The following is a 23,393-nucleotide window of genomic DNA, read 5'->3' as shown; positions in this document are numbered from 1 at the left end:
ATAAAATCATAGGATTCCAGTTAAATATCACTGCATGTATTTACTCAAATATTAGATTATTGTTCTAACTTTGTAGCACATATCTAGATAATGCCATAATGTGTATAAATGGTACTAAGTAAGCATGTCAGGGATTGAGTAAGGCCCCAGTTGTGCATAGTATCATTCATTACATATGTTTTGTTTTTGTGGGTCTGTGTTGCTGTTTGTCATAAGAGGTGAAGTCAAGGCATTTTTCAACTGGTATTTCATTTAAGCACAAACTCCCAGTAGGCAGTGTAGACAACATTAACATCCAGTTTGGACCTTTCTTGTTTTAACCTAGGCACACTGTCTATCAATTCTTCTACTGTGTACCTCATAAGAGAACTTTGTTCCATCCTGTCAGTGGTTTCTGTTGATACAGGGCTGTTATTAGTCTCTTGTCTATGGTGAACAAACAGAGCACCTCATCCTGTGCTGTAGAGTGTGTGCTGTAGCCCCTGACGATCTTGATTGCCCTCCGGGTGAGATTTTGCACAGTGGTCCAAACTGTGTGCAGTGCTAAACAGAGAGGAAAAATCACTTAACTTGTCTGTGCTCCTATTCATACAGCCTGGTTTGCTGCCAGGGTGCACTGCTTGCTTATGCACAGCTCATTGTCCAGCAGTGCTTCAGGTTCTTGTTTGTAGAGCTTTGCTGAAGTCAGTCTGTCATGAGCCTATATTACTGCCAGACCCACTGTCTTCACAGGACAGGACTCTGCATTTGTCTTTGCTGAATCTCACAAATGTTCTGTCAACTGCTTCCCCAGCTTCAGTAGACCTCTGTGAACAGCAGGCTTATTGCTCCCTCCCAGTAGTTCAGTGTCTAATAACTTAACAGCAGGGCCCTCTCTTTGCTCTTCCATGTGCCAGTGAAGGAGTCCTAAACAGGATAGGATCCAGAACATAATCCTTGGTACTGACTTCTGGGCAAGAGAAAACAAACCAAGGGTCGCCATAGAACCACATTTTTTTACCTATTTAGTCTTCAGTTAATCCAGACTGTGGTCTTGAAATTCAAATGCATGAGTGGTGTGGGACACAGCACTCAAAAAATGAGAGAAATTCGTCAGGATCCAGCAGACTGAGAGGAAGATGAAGCTTATGCAGGTTAATGCTCCTCCCGCATGAATCCAGTAGTGGGGCTAAGCCTGACTTCCCACTGGACACACACAGAACACATCTGAACAGCTTATGTGTATGTAATTACACACTGCACAGCAGTCATACAGAGCAACTGGACAGATGCAACACTGGTGGTTGGCTCATGTTTGTACTGTGTCTGAGCAACATGAGATTACCCATAGATATGCACACGTGCATTGTCTGTGCATATCTGTGGGCAATGTGGATCCCGTTGGCCGCTGGTTCCAGACACTCTGAATCTGCGCAGTCAGTACCCCTAGACCTCAGTCTCCTGAGCTGCTTGTACCTGGAAATGCAAACCCCTGAGGCTGTAACCCTGCTTCTGTTGGCCTGTAGAGACTGCCTCCCTCGCCCATGTGTGCCTGCATGCTGAACTGGCTGTGACTCTCTAGTTTCCAGTAGCTCATTCTGTGGTCTTTGTTTCAGAGATACAGAGGTAGCCACGACTCCCCCAATTTGCACCCCATAGCCAGTACTCCTGTCATCTTACCCATAAGCACATGCGTGTGGCAGCAGTCTGTGTCAGCCAGGCTGATCCTCCAGTAGCCATTTCTTCCTGCGGTGTCACTCTTAGTGACTCACTTACTGTCTTGGCTCCTGGGCCACTTACTGTCTAGTGTGCTTTGGTCTTTATTGGGGATCAAACACTCTCTTGCACACTTGTACCATGGTGCTGGCAGCAAGGACAATCACATCATCCCATGGTACACTTGCTCTGGTCTCCAGCCAGGTGCAGCCATCACAGACAAGCAGGTTTCCCCCTCTGACTTGTGATTTGACTACAATTGCTTGCACTTAGACTTCCAAACATGTGAGTGCCTGAGTAGAAAGCAAGAAAAGAGGGAGGAATGGAGTTGAGTAAAAAGTGAATGTGCCAATTGGGTGTGGCTGGACAAGGGTAGCAACCAGCCCACTATTTACATCTAAATGTCCCTCTTATCCTCGTATTCCTCTGTTTTCCTATACGTGTTATTCTCCAACTTACCTAGTTCCTCCCTTTCCTCACATTTTTTGCCCTCCTAAATATGTAATAGTAAGAGTCTTGTGCTTTTCTGCTGGATCCCATAATGTTTATTCTACAGCACAATGTCCAGCACTATGCTGTTCTACAGGAGATGCAGAGGACTGGGCTGGGGGCTGAACAGCTTGGGAGGAGTCTCAGTGACAGCAGCTGATAGTGGCTTTTTGACTGCAGAGGTTGAAGGACTATTCAGTCAGGGACAGTAATGTTACCCTCTACAGACTGAGGTTTCTTTTGACACTGAATTGATGACTAGTGAAGCTGGAGGACTTGGCCTTTAGGAACAAAGATTCAGTGCACTCTCTACTGAGATAACGGCAAAATTGTCAGAAACAAGACGTCTGCTTATGTTATATAATTACTTTTTTATTTAGATATCTTCTATATCATAAATAGGAACACAGTTTTGTCTCCTCTATATAATTTTTACACACTGGTGCTTCAAAAAGATATCCATGTGTTCATGAGCTTCAGTGAACAATTGGTAACCCTGGTGAACCTTCACAGGACTTGGCCAGGAGTGAGGCTGCTCAGCCAAAGTGATAAATTTGGGTTACTCAGTATCCCACAAATACACTGGCATGTTTGGTGCATTCCCAGTACTGCTAATGCAGACAGAAATGCCCACTAAAATGTGAAAGAGCCACAAAACCACAGGCTTTCCAGATGAACTGCAGTCAGTGGAGAATAAGTGATTTCTTAAAGAGGAAGGAAGCTGGAATGGTGGTGTGACTGTCTCTTTGCCAGGAGAGCTGTTGCCAAAGGTTGTGCCACCACTTAAATTAAGGTAGGGGACTGCTGTTGGAGTCACAGACAGGCATGTGTTCACTCATTTTCTGTGTGATACCCCTGTAGACTTACTTGACAATAGTATTTTCAGATACTATTTTTGCATTTCAGAGCCTGAAATTACATGAGAGCTGTATCATTGCCTGGAGGAGTGAATTTTTGGTTTATTTCAGTTACTTTTTTGGTTGGTAACATGACCTGTAGGTGTGGTTCTTAGGGACATAGTTTAGTGAAGAATCTGGCAGTGTTAGGTTGGTGTTTGGACTAAATGATCTTAAGGTCTTTTCCAGCCCAACCAGTTCTGTGATTCAGTTGTGGTGCAAGAAGGCAACCCTCCTCAGTCCAAAGGGGGCCTTGGGTGTTGACTAGATTGATTGGTTTCACACCTGGACACTGGTATTGAGACTGTCCTGGGACAGGGTGTCCCTTTCTCTGAGTCCTGAATTTGCATTCCCATCTGCTCCCATGGCCCTGTGCTCCTCTGAGCTTGTGGAAATGGGCATTTCATGGACTCATGGCTCATGTGGTAGGCCTGGGTGTAGCCAAGATGCAGGGTATTATTTGGACTTCTGGCAGCTTCTGTTGTCTCTTTTGTATGTGTGGAGGTGAGCTTCTGTCAGGTACCCTAACAGGAAGCTAAAATTGACGTAAGTAGCAACGGCTTGGTCTCAGTCATCCCATTGTTTTACAGTTGGTTCATGAGGTATGGCATGCCCTTTGTAAATGCTTGATGAATCTCCATGATCACCTTTTCCATTATGCCCCTAGAATTGCTTCCTGAAGGGACTTGTTTTACTGTTTTCTCAGGGATCGAAGCGAGAATGACCAGTTTGTAGTTTCCTGTATCATCCTCTTGGCCTGTTCAGCAGTTTTGAAAAATCTCCAAATGCTTTGCAGCTCACTAAATACCATGGTTCCTCTTCCATGTTCCGAAGCTCTATAACAAATGAAAACTCTGTTTTTCTTCACCGAGACAAGGATGTATTTATTTTTTGGCTAGACTATGTAACAAGAATTAAGTAAACTTCCTGAACTCACCTGTGTTGTATTGTTACAAAGAGGTATCAGAAGAAGAAAAGTTCATTCCTTACACTGATTTTTTTTTTCCTCTGATTTGAAATTTACAGAAGTAAAGGACTATGCTTGCACAATGATGCTGTTAGTGGCCAAAAGTGGAGTTTCTTTAACTGCTACTTGTTTTGTCTGTTATATTTCTTTGGTTTAAAGTGCATAGGCTGGGAATGCGTACAGTATGTTTGGAATGGTTATGATTATAAATTCCTATTCTTGCTAACTGTTGGTTTGTCATCAAGTGTAGGAACATTTGTGTTTTAGTATGATTTATTTTTAATCACAATGAATCAAATATTGATTCCTCCCATAGTTTAAGACAGCTGGAACAAGATGCTATTGACCTAGAGAAGGAATTTCAGCTGGCAAATGTAAAAATCAAAGAAATAAATAAACAGAAAGCAGAACTTGTTACTGAACTGATGCATCTCATGAAGGTATGTATTTTTAACTTGGTATGTGTTCCGCTTTTGTGAAGAGTCCAGTTCTTGTAATTTCAGTGGGAAGCCTGCAACATTTGTTACTGTCAATGTTTTCAAGCTAGCTTTCCTAATTATTGAATAATATTAACTTTTTCCATTTTTCATCTCCTAATTTTTTTTAAGTTGGTATTTCTGATAATTATTTTGAAATTGCTTAAGAGAATTGTAAATGAATAGCCTTTTTTCTCTGCCCAACTTCATACTGTAGAAACTTTGTGTTAAAATGACAAATAGTGAAGAACCTTAGCTCACCACTGTAGTCAGATGCTAGCACTCTCAAAATTTCATTTTGTAGATCCCCTAGAATCTACAGTAGAAACTTTTTTCCCTTCCATTAAGGGAGAGGATTAATTTGTATTTATGTGCTGATCATAAAGACATGATAAACAGTTGCTTTCAATGGCCTATAATTGTGACTACCCTTTAGACAGTAAAAAATGTGTTGATGGTTTTGAAGCCTCTGGACTGTTGCTGAGGCTGACTTGTTTGAAAAAAACCCAAACGTTTTAATGTCAATGTCATGAAACCAGATTCTAGTGATCATTAAAGTCTGTTACGTAACTGCCCAAACACAGCCTTGTTTAGTTGTCATGTGCTGTTCCAGTTAAGACATCAGATATAAGGGTTTCTGTGCAACTTGTCAGTCAACTGCACTGTCATTACAAGATGTGTATGCCTTTTGTGTGTATTTTTGACCTTTTCCCTCCCTGTGTGGCATATGACGTGCACCGATATCCACCTGCTGGATTATTCTCTCTGAGTAACAATTGAGATGGCCTTAGCTCTTACATTTCACATGATAGTATATAGTGAGAAGGGAATGAGAATGGGGCAAGGGAGGGTTGATGTAAAATTGTGGGTTGAAAGTAGACGTGTATATGTATCTACATATGTGTATTTATATCTATTTGGTGGAAATTATATATGTATCTGTAGATACTTAAAAGTACATGTGGACTGTACCTCTTAAAGAACTTGGGTCACCACTTTTCATTGAATTTGACAGCAGTATTGATGACCTGAGCACAGTGTGAAATTGTATGCTATGACTAAAAGGATGGGTATTTTCTAAAGTAGTGATTATATCAGTTTTGAGTCTGGTTAAAAAAGACCTACTTTCTTTTTCTGTATGTAGAGGATCATACCATTGAATGTCGACAAAGTAGATCTGGCTTTTCAAATGACCAGGGTGACTGCTAAGAAGAACAGACTACAATCAGAGTACAAGGCAGGAACTGTACAGCTAAGAGCTGCACAGGTAACAATATTTATGGATATTGGGATATCTACTATGAAAATGTCTCATTGGGAAGCCTTTATGCTGTTGAAAAGGATGCTTCTGTGTCTTTGTTTAGAAGTGGCTGTTAGTACTGCTAAATATTTAGCCTTGATTTCGGTGGTTTGACTTCAGCCTCTTCATTTAAAGCAGAATACTAGCTTTGCCATCCTCAGCTGAGACAGCTAAGCTGCTGTGAAAATGTGCCACTTAGTCATCTTATCCTGGATCCTTTTATCGTAGTAAGAAATGTGTAAACTTTTCTTTGTATAACAAAGCCATGAACGTCATGTCAGTAATGTGTATTGTCACTGGGAAACTCATGTAATGTTTCTACTTGTCTCTGCACGCATCTTCATCATTTAGGGAGAAGCTTGGGTTGGTACATAGTTAGATATCTGGTCAGATTGGTAGACAGGATTTGCGATTTGTAACATTCTGATAATTCTTAAAAATTGCCTCCTTCCTAGTGAATGGCATGTGAGTAAAGTGGAGTCCCATTGAGGCCCCCTCAAGAAACCAACAGGAACATTGCCACATACTTTCTAATATATAGAAGAAATAAGGAATCAAAGCTTGTGTATTTATATTTGTCTAAATTTTATTTTGTATGTGGGCATTGACAGTAAACTGGCAAAGTTGAGTGAAAATTGAAAATTGACTTGCTGAATTGTCAGTGCGTTTACTAGTACATGCTTGATATTAACATCAAATATCTGTTGCTTTCTAGTTTTTCTGTCACATACTGAAGTTTCTCCTGCCAACTCTATATTTTCCTTTTCACTGAAGAATTTTACTTACCATAATTTGGATCAGGCATGTTCAATCTGTTGAATATTGAATCTGTTTCAGATTTTAAGTGCCTACAGATCAACTTGAACTCTTGTTTCATGCAGCTCTGCAGACCTCCCTTCAAGTGGGAGTTCTTTATACAATTGAGAATTGAGATTCCCCACTTCAGTTGATTCAGAATTGATTTGGGCTCTGAAAATGATCAAATACATAAAATTTACACTTCTTGTAGAAAAAAAATATGGGTGACTCTCACAGGATCTTTTGCCTTCATTATCATGTCAGAATATTTCAGATGAAGCCATTTGACTTTTAAATTTGTGGGGTCCAAAAAACTATTACAGGGCATATGCGGATATCCAGTGGAAGGTAACTGTTGTGCTGTACAATAGCATTTATGCTAATTCAGTATAACTTGAAATCTTGGCTGGAAAGAAAAGGGAGGATGTCCTCCCTTTACTGTTTTATCTGTACAGCTCTAATGCCAGTCCTTGCAACCCTCCTCTGCAATGGACTTCATGAAGTAGAAGAGATGGTCTAAAAAAGGCCTCTTCTAAAAGCTTTCCAATCTTTCTGAAAGCACCAACTCAGTATAGAAAAATATTTTTACAGTTTGTTTGTGGAGATTGTGAAATGCTTATCTGTAATGCAAAGATCTTTTGTGTAGTGCTTAGTGGAGAGGGAGGGAAGAACAGGGTTTTTTTGAGTTTATAGCTGCTGAGAACAGGTAACTAACTTGTGTGAGATGATCACTAATGATCATACCCATTATTACAACTTCTGTTGTATTTAGTAAATAATAATCAGTTACAGTTACAGAAAGTAATGTGAGTGACTGTCAATGTCTATGTCCTATTTTTAAATCTGTGAAACAAGTATTTCTCTAGCTGTGTGATTTCAAATGAAAACTGAATTTTTTTCACCACTGGAGGGCTCCTATATTTAGCTGAAGTACACAACAGTAAAACTTGGGAAGATAACTCTTGAATCTACATGCACACTTACTAAGCTGAGAGAAAAGAAATTTAGGTATTTCTGAAGAACTTGCTTTTGATCCGTTTGCCTTGGTATCTGTTGACTTGATGAGCAGAGATGTATAATGAGTTTTGGTTAGTTGAAGCAAATTGTTTTGATATTTTAATAGTCTGGTTTCACCTACTTTTTCTCTTTCGGATGTTGTTTATTGCTAGTGTGCTAGAGTTAGCTCTGGAAATTCACAATAATACTTAAAGAAGATAGTGGTGATTTTTAAAAATATCTTTTAATATTTCTAACAGCAACGTCTTCATGAACTGGATAATAAGAAGCAACATCTTTATGACAAGTGCAGGGAACTGATGAAGCAGGCTCAACACATCTGCAGATTGCGTCCAGATCAAGATTTTCCAGAAGAATTTCAAGTTGTATGTACAAAAAGAAAATTTCATGCATCTCTTGAATTTCTGACTTCTCCTGCAATGTATTTTTTTTTTTACTAGAAGGCTCCTAGTAAAGGATTATGTGTACTTCTGTTACTCTCATTAGTCTTTTAAACCACCTTTGCAATACTGCTGAAATACCCTTTGACTACTACTTTGTTTTGTGCACAGGGGAGAGAAATTTAGACCCGTGACTTGAATTGAAATCCAGAGTCTTGTGTTCACAGAAATAAAGAGAGGCCATATTTTTCTACCTTTCTGCTCTAGTGGAGCAACATCAAAGAACTGAGTTCTGAACCCAGCCTCTTAGGAGTATTTATTTGCATGATTTATCTAGCATAGTCCATGTCTTACACTGAATCTCTGAGTATCTGTGCCTGCACAGTTTAGACAACTGAAGAGCAACTGATTATGTCTCATAATTATGTAACCTTCCAACCTTCTTTCTCGGTCCAGAATAGTTAGTGGGGGAATCTTGCTGTGTTAAATCTTGAGTATCTGACACCCTGATTGAAAGTAACAAAATAGTTTATGGTTTATCCAGTTGTGGGGTTTTTTTAAAGAAAACTTGAGCCCTTCATTAGTATTGCTTTGTAACGTGCAATACTTTGTCTTGTAGGCTTTTCAGACTCTTCCAAACACATTAGAGGAAATTGATGCTTTTCTGAATGAAGAGAAAACCAGGGCTTCCTGTTTCACAGGCCTCAGTAGTTCGGTACGTTCATTGCTTTCCCTCCCCCTCTACCCACACTGTACTTGTTTCCCACTTTCTGCTAGATCTTTCAGTATAATAAGCTAGACAGTATGAACAATGTGCTGTAAATGCCAGATTCTGCATCTACTCTGATTTAAAGTAGGTTCTTTAAAAAAAAGGTGTTGCAATAATCTGAGAGAAACCAAGTTTTACTGTTTCCTTGCTTAAAATTAGAAATCTGTTTTGTTTAGTGTGCAGTGCAGTAGTCTGCAGTTATGTTTGAACAGTATTGATGCAGTGTGGTATTTTTACAGTCAGAGTTACAATTAGCAAATATTTTGCTGACTGCTTGTTTTTTGTTCTGGCAGGTTGTTGAAGAATACAATAAGCAAACACAAGAAATACAGCAGTTAACAGAGTATCTAGAGGAAAAGAGAAATGAGTTGAATAACTATAAGCAAAACATTTCACAGGTAATAGCTCAAGTTACTACTTTATCATTATTATAATTCTATGTTCTTGTAAGAGTGTATGCACAGAAATAAATGGTAACATTTCAGATTGTTTTGAGTGTAAATGGAGATGCTAACTTCCCTAATTACGATGGTTTTTTCAGTGTAAATGCTATTTCTAAGGGAAAATTCAGGTCTTAAATTGATTTTACATGGATATGTCTGTTTTTAGATCAAAGAAAAATGGATAAACCTCTTGAAAGTGATGATTGAACAAATTAATGAAAAGTTCAGTAAGTTCTTTAGTTCTATGCAGTGTGTTGGTGAAGTTGATCTTCATAAGGAAAATGAGGTATGATTGATTTTTCATATAACATGCATATTTTCTTGCATAATGTTTTGATCATATATTGCTAGAGAAAAAAACCAAGTTGTTCTGTGGAGATGTTTTTTTTAAAAGCACTGAACTTTTACTCAACACTTTCAGTGTACTAGAACGGACTTATCAGTCTGATTGAAGGCAAATGAGTCTTTATCCAAATGACTAGGACTTCACCTCCTGGCTTTTGAAATTGGCCTGCAACTTACAAAGCGTGGTTAGAAACACTGTATTTACTTAGCTGTTACTCAGATTTATTAAGCTCATTATTTAATTCTGAATTTTCAGCTAACTTTTGTCCTTTATTATCATCTAAATATTCTGTTATTATACGTTGAATTGATTTGCATCTACATGTAGTTACTACTGGAGCCTGAGGCCATTTATGTGTTCTGAAAGCAGCTGTCATTTGGCCCATCCTGTTGCCTTCTCAGTAACTTTTATAGGTAGGGTTTACCTCTGGTGAAGAGTTCAAAGCATCAGTAGAACTTGGGGAGAAGTATTCAGTGCAGTGAACTGGAGAGGGAAATTTGGTAGTTCATTTTAAATTGATCACTGAAATGATGATGTCAAGATTCTCGTATGTTAACACATAGACTGCACAGTAGTGAAATTTAACACAATTTTTTTCTGACTTTTATTTTTTTGTTGTAATTTACTCAAGCAGCTTTTCTTAAAATAGCAGTGGTAGTTATTACTTAGGGCAGAAGAGTGACTGGTAAGGCTCTTTATATGAACTACATAAAAATGTTTACCTGTAGAATAGTAATATTAAAAAATAGAGCATTAAAACACAGACTTTTCAGGTCTTTTGACAGTTACCTCGACAGATCTATATTACACAAAAACTCTGTTTTGGATAAAAGTAGGTTGAAAGAGAGAACACAGAAGGAACAGTAAAGCTATTTAAAAGCAAAAGGCGTGTGGAGTGCCTTTCTGAATCTCTTCTTTGGAAGGTCTTGCTTTTCTATAGCAAAGATGTCACAAATAGTTTTAAGAGATTAGCTAGCAGTACTGTGCCAGTGAGTAAAACTTCTTTCCTCAAGGGATCAGTGGTCACAGTCTAGAAGGGTGAATAATCTCTTCTCAAGTTTGCACTCTTTGGTGTTCTCTGCAGGAGAATCTTTTGCCTTTCCTGTAGATAAGAAGAGAGAGACTCTTGAGGTTGACTTACTTTTTATTAGAGATATTTCTGTGACACTGAAGTTCAAGCCTCTGTTAGTCTGCCTTATAGGAATCTTGAGGTCTGTGGATGTGCTTGGTGACACTACCTGCTGTCACCATTGGATAAGAAGAGGAATTGGACATTAGGAGGAACTTCTTTACAGAAAATGTAATTAAACATGGAGTGGACTGGGGAGGAAGGTGATGGAGTCACCATCCTTGGAGATGCTTAAGGAACGACTGGACAGAGCACTCAGTGCCGTGGTCTGTTGCCCAAATTGGTGTTCAGTCACAGGTTGGGCTCTGGTCTCAGAGGCCTCTTCCAGCCAAAGTGACTCTGTGATACTGTGTGAAATACTGGGTTCTTTCTTAATGTTGTAGCAGAAGCCTCTCTTCCTCTGGGAACAGTCTGACTTCTCTTGGTAACACAGTTGCCAGAATTCCTACTGCTAGCCATGATAACATTCACATTCCTCGATTCACTACAAGGAGTTTTGAGCATCATTTTTGTCAGGTTTTGGAAAATCTCTCAGTTATACAAACGGGTATTCAAAATACACAACTGTGTGGCAGTTGTCAAGGTCTGACTGATGCCATTGTGGCTGTGTTTCACAGCAATCTTTTTAATTTGGTTTGCTAGCCTGTATTTTCACTTTTTCAAACCTACTTTTGCCAATGCATCTGAAATTACAGTGGGCTTAGAGACCTTAGATTCTGGGGTTTATTTCTCCTTACGTGAAATTGTAATCAGAACAACTCACAGAATAACAAATCAGTTGGAAGGGCTCAGAAGGATCATCAAGTCCAACTCTTAAGTAAATGGCCCATACAGGGATTGAACTCGCAACTTGATGTTGTTAGTATCATGCTCTGACCAACCAAGTGAACTCTGTGGCCACTGAACACAACTTCAGCAATCCTAGAGAGTCCTCTGGAGATTTCTTTTTCATCTTAAGCATGAATGCATTTCATTTTATGGTCCTTCTTTTGAGCCACATCTGTTATCCTGATAGCTTGCATCATTGGCTGAGGCTGCTGCCAAGTTCCACTTTCCTGTTAAAGAAAAGCCAGCACTGGAATCCTCGTGTGTGATTTTCCCATTGAAGTATAAAAAGGAAATGGCTGTCCTGGATTTGGACAGCAGTGGTTGATGGATTTTGAACTGCTTGTACTTAAACAGGTTCAGATTGGTACACAGCCTACACACACACCATTACTCCACTGTTCAAATTGATAGTATCCTAAGGCGCTTTTTTTTTTATGAATGGGATTTATAGGGGCATTGCTTTCTTCTTTTTCTGTCCAAGATTTTTATTTTCTTCTTGATATTCTTCCTGCATATAAAAACTTTTCTTAACAGGAATTAATAAATCATAGTCATGAAAAGGGAATGGTGTTGGAAATTCTGTAACAAAAGTAGACATGGAGGAAAAGAATAATTAAGGAAAACAAATGAAATAGGATTAATATATATAGATGAACCAGAATTAATATCTTGATTTTAAGTTGATCCTGAGTAGTTGATAGACCCATGTACATTTGTATAAATGCCCTGTAATTTGCATGTCATTGTAAAATAAGCTATAATAAAAAGAAAATGAGTTTTAAAGTACTGGCTTTCACAGGAGGAGTATGAGAAGTATGGAATTCGCATTAGAGTCAAATTCCACAGTAGCACTGAACTTCATGAATTGACTCCGTATTATCATAGTGGAGGTGAGAAAACTGTTTCCACTATGTTATACCTGATGGCTCTGCAAGAACTCAACAGATGTCCCTTCAGGGTTGTTGATGAAATAAATCAGGTGAGAATCAATGGTGTGGTGTTGCTCTTTCTGTGTACAGATGCTTGTGACATAGTGGAGAGAACAGACTTTTTTTTTTCTTTTCAGGGAATGGATCCAACAAATGAGAGAAGAGTTTTTGAAATGGTTGTGGAAACTGCTTGTAAAAAAAGGACATCTCAGTACTTCCTCATTACACCAAAGGTGTGTGGCAGAAAATTAAATAGGAAGCGTAAAGTGTAGGAGAGTGGAATTTGGTGTGATAATACACCAATAAACACTGTATAACTTACCTGTGTTTTACCTAAGAAATTTGGATTAAAGAGAGTATTTGTCCATTTTAAGGACAGTCAGGCAAGAATTCAGACAACTTAGACCAAGGCTCATCTCAGAAGCCTCTTCTGGAGTTGTGGCCCCCACTGGAAGTATCATGTGTTAGCCACCAGTGGACAGGGTTACCATAGAAAAGGCTGTAAAAGGTAATGCCTCTGTCTAACACAAAATTCAGACTGTAACAGAGGCCAACTTCCAGACTAGTCAGTTGAGGACACTGGAGGAGGAGCAGGCTAGTGCTGCTGACATCAGAACTAGAGGAGTCCCACATGATTACTTGAATAATTTTCCTGTATTAATCTGAGATTTAGAGGCCTGGAAAAGATGAGATCTGTGTTCTGAGAGTGACCAGTTTAATGGTACTCCTCAGTCAAAATTTAAATAAAGGCAGTTAACTTACTAGTCATGCAGTGATGCAGTGCCAAGTCTTGAAAGGGGTAAATAAGGTGGCTGTCCACCTGCGCCATTAACAGAGACTAATGTTATGTTGAACTTGATCCAAGACAAATTGAAACAGTAAATATTACTTGTACACCAGGGAGACAAGCAGTCAGTAAGTGTGCTGGTTTTCATTAAGATGTCACTCTTGTATCGCTTTATACACTGTATTTTAGAAAATCTAGCTGATACATCCTGTTTTTTCAGTAAGTAGCAATGGAAGGGTCTGAGTAAGCCCCCCTCGTAGCATTTACCTTGCTGGAAGGAGATGGAAGGTAATGCTTGCTGTTCCTCCTGATCTTGCGGTATGCTTACCTCCGTGCAGTTTGGTCGTTTCCTGACCACATTACTTCTTTGTTGCTCTGTGTTACGTATTCCCTTTTGTCTTCTTGTGATTCTTATTGAATCAGGTTTTCCATGCACTCTCCTGCTTAGAGAAAGAACAGCATGATCTGGATGTTGAAAGATAGCTCAACTAACTAATGCTTCCCAAATTTAAGGAGTTGCAGAAAATTGCTGTCTGGGGTCCAGAGTTTGTTGTGAAAGTTGAGTGTGTTGTCAAATTACTAAGAATAGAGACAGGCAAAATTTGAGTCTGCAGAGCTAACCAGGAAAGATCAAAATTAAAATGAGAGAGCATAATTTAAAAAATCTCCAAACTTTAAAAAAACAAAAAAAGTCAGCATCATGGTAATAGGGAACTTGAGGACTATGTTGCAGCATTATTCAGCAACAAGAAACAGGGTTATGAAGAGGTGGCTGAAGTGCCTCCTTCCCTCTTTCCTCCATAAGCAGCTGACATGACAAGTTACAATAGCCCATCACAAGAAAAATTAGTGAGAGAGCACATTGTGTAAAGGTTGACTTGATTGAGAGTGTTTGTGTGGGCTGCATCAGAGGGTCATTATAAAGGCTGCAGAGGGTGGGCTGAGAAAGCCAGACTCTACTCTTCATGGCTTACCTGCAGTTCCTGTGTGACAGTTTGTCTAACCAAGCCAAGTTCCATGTGTGTACCCAGTGGATACAGGAAAAACTGCAACCCTGTTTTTCAGTGTGTTGACACTTCCTGTGGTTGTATTTTTAAGCAAGCTGCAGAGGGAAGTGGTATAATTTAATATGCAGTAAAGTTGATTGGGAATACTGTATTTTGAGTAGTTGTGATCAACTGTCATAGTGAGTAGATGAACTGAATATGTTCTTAGAAGTGGGTTTGAAAATTAGTGTTTTTAATACAAATCTGGTGAAACATTATGTTTATTAAACATACAAATAACTCCCATGTTGGGAGTTAATCCTTTTTTCACTGTAAAGTGAAATTCTGAATAATCTTAGGTTAGGTAAATTTTATCAAAACCAGGATTCATTTCAGTACAGACAAACAAAAAATTTGTATTTAAGTGAGAAAAATCAACAACAGCATCTGGTGTAATGCCTAAATGACTGGGGAGAGGGAAGTGACAAGTTGAGCATCAGTTGCAGGGCCCAGAGAGTGGTGGTGAATGGTGTCACATCCAGCTGGCGACCAGTCACCAGTGGTGTCCCTCAGGGGTCTGTGTTGGGGCCAGTTCTGTTCAATATTTTTATTGACGATATGGACGAGGGCTTAGAGTCTTTTATTAGTAAATTTGCTGATGACACTAAATTGAGAAAGAGTGTAGATCTGTTAGAGGGGTGTAGGGCTCTCCAGAGAGATTTGGAAAGGTTAGATGCATGGGCAGAATCAAACGGGATGAACTTCAATAAGTCCAAGTGCCGAGTCCTGCACTTCGGCCACAATAACCCCCTGTACCGATATAAGCTGGGGACGGAATGGCTGGATAGTGCCCAGGTGGAAAGGGACCTGGGGGTGCTGGTTGACAGTCGATTGAATATGAGCCAGCAGTGTGCCCAGGTAGCCAAGAGGGCCAATGCCATCCTGGCCAGTATCAGAAATGGAGTGGCCAGCAGGAGCAGAGAGGTCATTCTTCCCCTGTACTCGGCACTGGTGAGGCCTCACTTGGAGTATTGCATCCAGTTCTGGGCCCCTCACTTTAGGAGGGACATCGAGTTACTTGAGCGTGTCCAGAGGAGGGCAACGAGACTAATAAGGGGCTTGGAACACAAGCCATACGAAGAGCGACTGAGGGAGCTGGGGTTGTTCAGCCTGGAGAAAAGGAGACTCAGGGGCGACCTCATCACTCTCTACAACTTCCTGAAGGGTGGCTGTGGTGAGCTGGGGGTCGGCCTCTTTCTCCGGGCGACAACAGATAGAACAAGAGGACACAGTCTCAAGCTGCGTCAAGCGAGATGTAAGTTAGAATTAAGAAGGAAATATTTCACAGAAAGAGTGGTCAGATACTGGAATCATTTACCCAGTGAGGTGGTGGAGTCATCATCCCTTGAAGAATTCAAAAAAATACTGGATGTGGCACTTGCTGCCATGATCTAGTTGAACAGTCAGAACATCGGCTGGACTTGATGATCTTATAGGTCTCTTCCAGTCTTGAACTTCTGTGATTCTGTAAATTGTTCATCCTGAGCACTGCTTATAATCTGTGGTTTGCATGACATCTTTGTCTGCTAGGCTTGTGTTTGGCACAGTTTGGATTATCGTAAGTATCCAGCTTTGGCTGTTACACTTTAGAAAAGTAGTACAGGCGCTGGACTTACTCCAGAAGGTAGCAGTGCAACTTGTAAGTAATTTTGATCATTCTGAGTTTCCACTAATGGAAATTGCTTAGCTCAGAGAAGGACAAGGCTAAAAAGAGACACAGATTTACTTGGGTACAATTATTGTCACCTGTCCTGCCCTGGAGAAGAAAGGGAAAAACATTATTCTGTGCCCACAGAGGAGTGGAGGTATTCTCTGGATACAGTAAAAAAGCAATGAGGTTGACGGCAGCAGGAAGGTGCAGATTAGATATGAAAATTTTCCTCTAATAAGAATAGCCATGCACAGAAATTGGCTGAAGAGTGAGTCCCTTTGAGGGGGTTTCTAGGAATAAATACACTTCATTTCTCAGGTTGTAATCCTAGTATAGTGATATTTTTGAGATCTCAGGTTTTTCAAAGATCTTATTCAGCCTTTTTAGATAATGGGGAACATCTAGCTATTTTGACTTTTGTTTCTGTGTTTTCCCACCAGCTCCTGCAGAATCTCACTTACAATGACAAGATGACTGTGCTGTTTGTCTACAATGGACCTTTTATGCTGGAGACATACAAATGGAACCTAAAGTGCTTCAAGAAACGGCAGCGGCGCCTTTCAAACATAACTGCATCTTAATTCTGCAGAAGTATTTTATATATCTTTATTGAAACATCTGGCTTTCAAGAATTCAGAAATTGTCAAAGAGGAAAACCCTCAAAAAATTGATGATTGTGAACTTTGGTTCTTAAAACTTACACAAATGTTTGATGGATTTGAAATGCATGGTTTTCTTTTTCAAGTCTTCCATAGTGATCATTTTCTCCAGATAACCTACTTTTCTCAATTGTAGGTGTAAATAAAAAATTTCCTTTTTTTTTTTTTATATTCTGTCAGCTAATGCAACATCAGAAGTGCATGTAATTTTTCTAGGTTATCCTGGACTTATTCTGTGACTGTTGGTTTTCTAGAAGTTGGGGATATTTTTCCAAAAATTGGGATTTGCTTTTGGTAAATAATTTCACTTTACCTCAGATGTGGGTATTGTCCCATTTCCCTATTGAAATGCAATTTCTTAAAATTACTTCGCGTGATCTGTAGAAAGAGTGGTTTGTAATGGTTTGTTTTGTAAAAATAAACCTGAAATTAATATAAATAATATTATTATATGAATATATTATTGTTGAGGAAATACTTTGTCTCAAAATTAACAAATAAATATAGTAACATTTCATTTTGTAGTGCTCTAATAAAAAGGTTTTCTTGCAAATCTTTTAGCAAGGAGGCCAACAGAATTCCAGGTCTTCCTGAAACAGTGAGCCTAGTGAGTTTGCAGAAGTAAAACTAAGCAATATATAACTTCTTGTGTGTTTATTTTTCTAAGTAAAACTTCATACATTTTGGGTGATAGAGAAAATAGTGCTGCAGATTTGACATGTAAGTTTAAACCCCAGGAGGATTTTACAAGGGGTCAGCTGCATTGGAGTGACTGTACAGTCAATTGCTTTTCAACAGAAAGCCATAAAAATGTTTAATAGAGTGTTGGCCATAAATGTTAAGCATTTGGAAATGTATATTACAACAGCATGTTGAAGACCTAAAATAAAGTCCTGATTATTAAGTTAACTATTAAATAAGTAAAATTCAGCAATTTGGTATCTGCTTTCAGTGGATGTTTTTCTTAACAGCATCCTGGCAATTAACTTTGCTAGTTAAACTGGTATTTCAGGCTTTGATATTCATGCATTCAAAGTAAAATAACCCACTACAAAATAAGAGCTAGAATCTGGCAGGTTTTAGGTGTTAAAGAGGAAGTATTTTAACTGTTCCTTTGAAGAGATAGATGAGCCCTCAGTGCAGCAGAGAACCACACATTGTTGTTACTGCAGGCCAGCGTTAGTCAGTGGAGTTGTGTGACTGTGAAATGAGCTCCTGGTGCAGTTTCTATGATGATTAGTGTCCCAACACATGTACTGAACAGAAGATACAAAAGTGTGGAAACTCAGGCTGTGATCTGGAGTTAGTTTGGGAACCAGAGTATCTTTGACATAATTGAGGCTACAGGCCTGTCTGTCTGTCCACTGTATTGAAAGCTCTTGGTTTTAGAAGTAGTCTTCAAAATTATCTGTTACTGTGGAGTTTGTTGCTGTTACTGTTCATTTTCCTATCTCATTGCTGTTAGAAGTATTCTTCAAAATTTTCTGTTACTGTGGAGTTTGTTGCTGTTACTGTTCATTTTCCTATCTCATTTTTGTTTACAGTAAATAGTTCTTATCTCTCAGCCTGTGATCTTTGCCTTTTGTGCCTCCAGTTCTCTCCAGCACACACTCCCCCTGCAGGGGGAGGGGAAAATTGAACAAGAGAGCGGTGTCTGGTTTGGAGAGTCTTGAGGAGGCAAAAACTGGGGAGTGCCATTCCTAAACCAGAACAGATTGGCACAGTGTCTGATGGGAGGTGTCTGACAGAAGAGCTACAGCATGGGAAGCAGGGGAGGGGGAACCTTGGCACTCTAGCTTCTCTGTAAATAACTGAGCCAGAATTATTCACTTGTTGCACACTAAAACACAGTGTCCAAAATTACTTTTCCTAGAACTTTTTGTAATGGAAGACTTTTTCCCCTCCATACCTTGCTAATTAAGAATAAAACCACGATTAAGTACACTATAATTTGTGAGAGAATGGATATGTGGAAGTGAGTTAACTTCTCTGCTCCAAAAAAAGTTCTTCACCTGCACCTGCCTAAACATCTGAAAAGCACAACATTTCTATGCCATTGCGCCCAGACTAGGCTTGCCAAAAGCCATGCCTCTGGGAGGCTCATTGATACAGTGTCCTTTGCATGTTGCAGTAGCTTGGGTGAAGGGCAGTTCTTGTCGCAGGGGCTGATCTAGTAGTTGCTATAACCTCATTTTACTTTGATGCTAACTTCAGCCCCTGACAAGGCTGAACTAGTAGGGAGAGGGGAGGTAAGTGCAGAAGGACAACATTTTTAGCCACTGAAAGCTTTTCAGACATGACTGTAGCAGTGTGGAAAGCCAGCAGGGAAAGCATTGAAGAATAAGGAGCAGTAGCAACAGTAGAGGCAGAAGTAAGAGAGGTGAAAAGCAGCACTAGAGCAGCCTATCAGCCTCTCCTGTGGCTCAGCTCTTGCCAAGTGGTGTAATCCTCTGACACCAATTCCCATCTTTATGCTTTCCACCAAATTCCTCCACTTTTTCTCCACTAATCTGCTCCTTGGTTACTCTTGGAAGTAATTCCCCTGTTGTCCAGTCTATCTTCTGCTGATTTGTTACCCCCACTAGGCCTGTGGGGGTTTTTTGGCAGTTATACTGGTTTTGGCTGGGATAATTTTCTTCATAGAAGTTTGTATGGGGTTATATTTGAGTTTGTGATCAGAATGCAGTTGGTTACATAGGGCTGTTTTTGGTACTCCTGGGGAGTGCTTTGCACTGCATTTTTGCCTTTTCTGTTTCTCGCGCTGTCCTGCTAGCACAAGAAGTTTATAAGAAGCTGGGAGAGGACACAGGTGGGACAACTGACCAAAGGGCTATGTCATGCTGTGTGACATTGTCCTCAGCAGTAAAAGCTAGGGGAAGAAGGAGGGTGTCTGAAGTAACAGCTGTGTGTGGTGGAGCCCTGCTTTTCTGGGAGAATAGCTGAAGACCTACCTGTCTGTTGATGGGAGGTAGTGGATGACTTCCTTGTTTTGCCTTACTTGTGCACACAGCTTTTGCTTTCCAAATTAAACTTTTTATCTCAACCCAGAAGTTTTCTCACTTTTACCATTCTGATTCTCTGACCCATCCCATAGCGGGAGAGTGGGCGTGTGGCCCTGTGCTGCTGCCCAGGATTAACCCACAACAACAGCGTGTGTTGGTCTCAAAACATGGTGTTGCACTTGTCATTTTTGCATCCAGAGCTAAATGAGATCTTGACAAGTATCTTCTCTTGTTGTGTATTCACAGAAGAGCAAGTCACTTACAGACTGACCTTTTTGGAAAGCATGGTGATGAGAACGTGGCAAGTTAGCTGGAAAGGAATGACAGACTTCTTTGGGGATAAGAAGCCATACATAGAGGTGGACAAAGTTGATTTTGCAGGAAGCAAGACGAAGGGAAGGGATGATAACTCAGAAAATGGTGGCAGAATATTCCAGGGAGCCGTAGAAAAGAACTGAGAGCTGAAGAGTGCACAGGTAACATGTGAACATGAACATGACGGTTCAAAAGAATCTGGATCACGTATTTTAAAGGGGAAAGATGTCAAATTCCCCCTTCCCAATTTGTAACCAAAGACTGTGAACATTACACAGCATGACCTTAACTGCAATCCATTGACAGTGGTTTACCTCAGCTTGGATCAGGTAATAGGTTTTCATGGACAATAAAGGTTTTTTTGGATGGTTGGGTTTTGCGGGTTTTTTGTTGTTTGTTTTAGTGGTTTGGGGTTTTTTGCAGGGTTTTTACTTCTTTTGTTGGTTATGTTGTTCATTTTCCTGAGGAATTACAAACATGGTGCAAATCCAAAGCAGATGATCAGTACAAGGAGTGCAAAGGGACATCTCAGATACCACCAAGAGTACCAGCCTCGCTTTGTCCTCCTGCAGTGAAGCTTAAAGGACTGTTCAGGTGAAAAGCCACTAATACTACAGTTTTCTGTGGGCCCCAGCAGTGAAGAATCTGATTCTGCTTTATGTTTGCTTCTGAGCTGAACTGTACCATCCATGAAGGACTTTCTGGTCAGAATTTTTGTAGAATTTAAAATGCACTTTGCTGTATAAAATATACTGACTTTGGCCTATTATGTTTAAAGTGGTAGAGTTGCCAGTGTGCATGGCAATTCCCTAAGCATCAGTATGTCAGAAATCAGTACGTTCATTAAAAATCCTCGCAGTAGCTTATATTGGGGAGAATCCTTTATTTCGGTTTGAATAAATTTACAGGAAGGCTGTCCCCCTTGAAGTGTTTGTTTAAAAATGATGTGCCTAAGAAATATGGCTTATTAGATGTAAGAGTTGAGTGTAGTTTAGCTTCTAGATAAGGCCTGGCTTATTTAATGCAATGCAGGAAAGCAGAGGCCTGGCTTATTTCATGCAATTCAGGAAAGCAGACTAGCATTGCACAGGCTAGTAATACAACTGTGGTTTTCCCTTGTATTTTTTGAGAGAGCAGTTATGCATGAGTTTTCATAGGCCCTTAAAATGTGCTTTCTGCTTGGGAACACTGTTCAAAGTCACCAAAGCAGTCATTAACAACAGAAGAGCCCACATGGCTGTATGTGGTGCTTCTGGGAAGCTCTAATATACCTTACATCTGTGTCTTCTGAAACTTCTGCTGCTCTCGTTCTGGTCCCTGACCATTAGCCACAAGAGAAAGAAAAAGCCATTGGGAAAGTCCAGAACTTTTCTGTTCACCTTTGGTTTATTTCTTCATTTCTGAATCCCAAGAGGGCATTGTTGGATCTTGGAATGGTGAACTGCCCTTATGTACTCAGTGATTCTCGTTTGTGCTATGGTTTATTCATTCCATTTCCTTTGTACCTTGTGTTTCACTGTGCAGACACACAGGCGTTATGTGGCCTAAGAGGCACTAGGCATTATGAAACAGACAGTGATGGGGTTTGATATGAAAAGTGATAGGATGTTTATTAATTATGAATTGAAGGTCACAAGCCACTAAAAATACAGCAATAGTTGTAGCAATTTCAAAAGTACAAGCTGAAAGCAATACAGACTCTTTTTACCCATAAGCCACGGATGAGCCAGAAAAATACTGTGTGTAATCATACAGAAATAAATGTCTGCTAAGGATTAGAACTTATGTCAGTCAAGATCTTCTCTTCTTGAAATGGGAAGATTTCCACAATACCTGTGGAAGTGTTTGAGGTGTTTTAGAGGCCAGAGAGTTTCTTAGCTGAGGACAGCATGGCAGTGAAAGCATGGTAGCTGAAAAATTCTTCCCATTGGGAAAGCTTCCTCTCCTTTAAGGGAGTTCCATAAACAGTACTTGAGTAAGTGGAGTGTTCTGACAATTAGGTGTTTGCATTAAGTTACTGATGAAGAAATTTTTCCGATGTGGCTGAGCAGTGTGAGGAGCTCAACGTGAAAGTTTTGCTTCCAAAGCAAGAGTCATTGAGAAAGCAGTGGTTGTTACAGAGCTCTGGTGCATTAATAAAACCTCACAGACTCTTCAGCCCTGGAAGTGTGAATGCTGAACAACATTGTTATAGACTCCTGTGGAGATCAAAATTGTACAGGTCACCCAGCTGACAGATTCAGAAAGCCAGCCTTCCTTGTATGCAGCTTCCTGAACCACTCTGCAGGCATTTAATTAGACTGTTAAGACATTTTGTGGCATGTTTCCTTTCTTTTGCTTGGCAGAGATGAGGAGAAATGAAATCACAGGATACCCTTACAACCTTGTAGAAACTGCTCTCAGAATCAGCAGGTCTAGTTCAGGGTCACACTACCCCATGCCAACACCTCTGTGGTGCACCCAAGACTTTGCATGACGTACCCATTCCTAGTCAGAATTTATACCACTCGAGGCAAGACCCCTCTGTAAATGTACTACATCTCAGTGGTTGGAAACATTCTTCTAAGGCCTCCTCTACACTAGGCAGATTTTGGTAGCTGTTCAAATTACAGTACTAAAACCAAATATTAAAAGGTTTAAGATAAAGAATGGTAAATTTGTGGAAAGTCTTTTATGATGGGATTGCAAGGGAATGAGGCCAGTGCCACAGCCCTGTGTCCCTTATTCATAAAATCAATGACAAGCTGAAAAAACATTATGCTGAGTTTTTTTTATCTGTCTTCTAGCCATCCAACACAAGAAGAGAAAACTCCAACTCAGCATTGAGTAAAATCTGGAAGCTAGTTACAAGTTTTGTTCCAGCTGCAGATGGCAATCTTCCACCCATTTGTCCCTGCCTGCATTGCTGGAAGATGGCATGTTCCCTCAGGTCCAGGGCTCACCCTGCAGTCATATCTGGGCCCTGTGCCCACACACCTGGTTAAGTTCCTGTAAGTGGGTGCTTTCAGTGACTGTGATGCCCATGACTGTGCATGTCAGGGAGCTTGTTGGCACAGGTACCTTGCCTTTCTCTTTCAGAGGCCAAGCAGATGCTCTTTATCTCCATACACCAGTGAATCCTCCAAAGCCATGGAAAGCTCAAGGCAGTAGTGTGGATGCAGCATCATTTGCTCACAGAGCAGGTGCGTGGTGTGAGGGAGAGCACCACTCTGAGCTCAAAGGCCAAGGAGCAGTGGGAGACAGAGTTCTAGCGAGCTGGAGGATGCAGGTGATGGGACACTTCTTCCTGAGTGCAAGTTTTGTCTCTAGAAGGAATGCCTGGTAAAACACACTGGAAAGGTAGAGAAAGACAATCCAAGCCAAATGATGACTAGCAACACTAAGACCTTTTAAGCTGGTTCACACACTGCTCAAACTATGAATTTCATAATGTGCAGTATTTTTTTTTGGTGGTCATTCAGGCTGGTTTAC

At 40.1% G+C, this 23,393-nt stretch overlaps 1 protein-coding gene across 4 annotated transcripts in view; it reads left to right on the top strand.

Annotated features, from left to right (window-relative positions):
- The window catches only part of SMC5 (structural maintenance of chromosomes 5), a 42,156-nt gene extending 24,108 nt beyond the window's left edge, over positions 1 to 18,048 (top strand). For 3 of the 4 annotated variants that reach the window (XM_058823425.1, XM_058823426.1, XM_058823424.1), the window contains 9 exons: positions 4,364 to 4,487; positions 5,668 to 5,790; positions 7,878 to 8,003; positions 8,638 to 8,733; positions 9,081 to 9,185; positions 9,397 to 9,516; positions 12,333 to 12,512; positions 12,600 to 12,695; positions 16,387 to 18,048. In XM_058823425.1, coding sequence (XP_058679408.1) covers positions 4,364 to 4,487; positions 5,668 to 5,790; positions 7,878 to 8,003; positions 8,638 to 8,733; positions 9,081 to 9,185; positions 9,397 to 9,516; positions 12,333 to 12,512; positions 12,600 to 12,695; positions 16,387 to 16,527 — 1,111 coding nt within the window. In that variant the 3' untranslated portion in view covers positions 16,528 to 18,048. The remainder of the gene's footprint in view (positions 1 to 4,363; positions 4,488 to 5,667; positions 5,791 to 7,877; positions 8,004 to 8,637; positions 8,734 to 9,080; positions 9,186 to 9,396; positions 9,517 to 12,332; positions 12,513 to 12,599; positions 12,696 to 16,386) is intronic. The other variant, XM_058823427.1, reaches the window with a different exon arrangement.
- Positions 18,049 to 23,393: the final 5,345 nt, after the last annotated feature.

This window comes from Ammospiza caudacuta, chromosome Z, assembly GCF_027887145.1.
Source record: "Ammospiza caudacuta isolate bAmmCau1 chromosome Z, bAmmCau1.pri, whole genome shotgun sequence".
NCBI lineage: Eukaryota > Metazoa > Chordata > Aves > Passeriformes > Passerellidae > Ammospiza > Ammospiza caudacuta.
The sequence above is the reverse complement of the archived record's forward strand: the minus strand, read 5'-3'. Positions and strand labels throughout refer to the sequence as shown.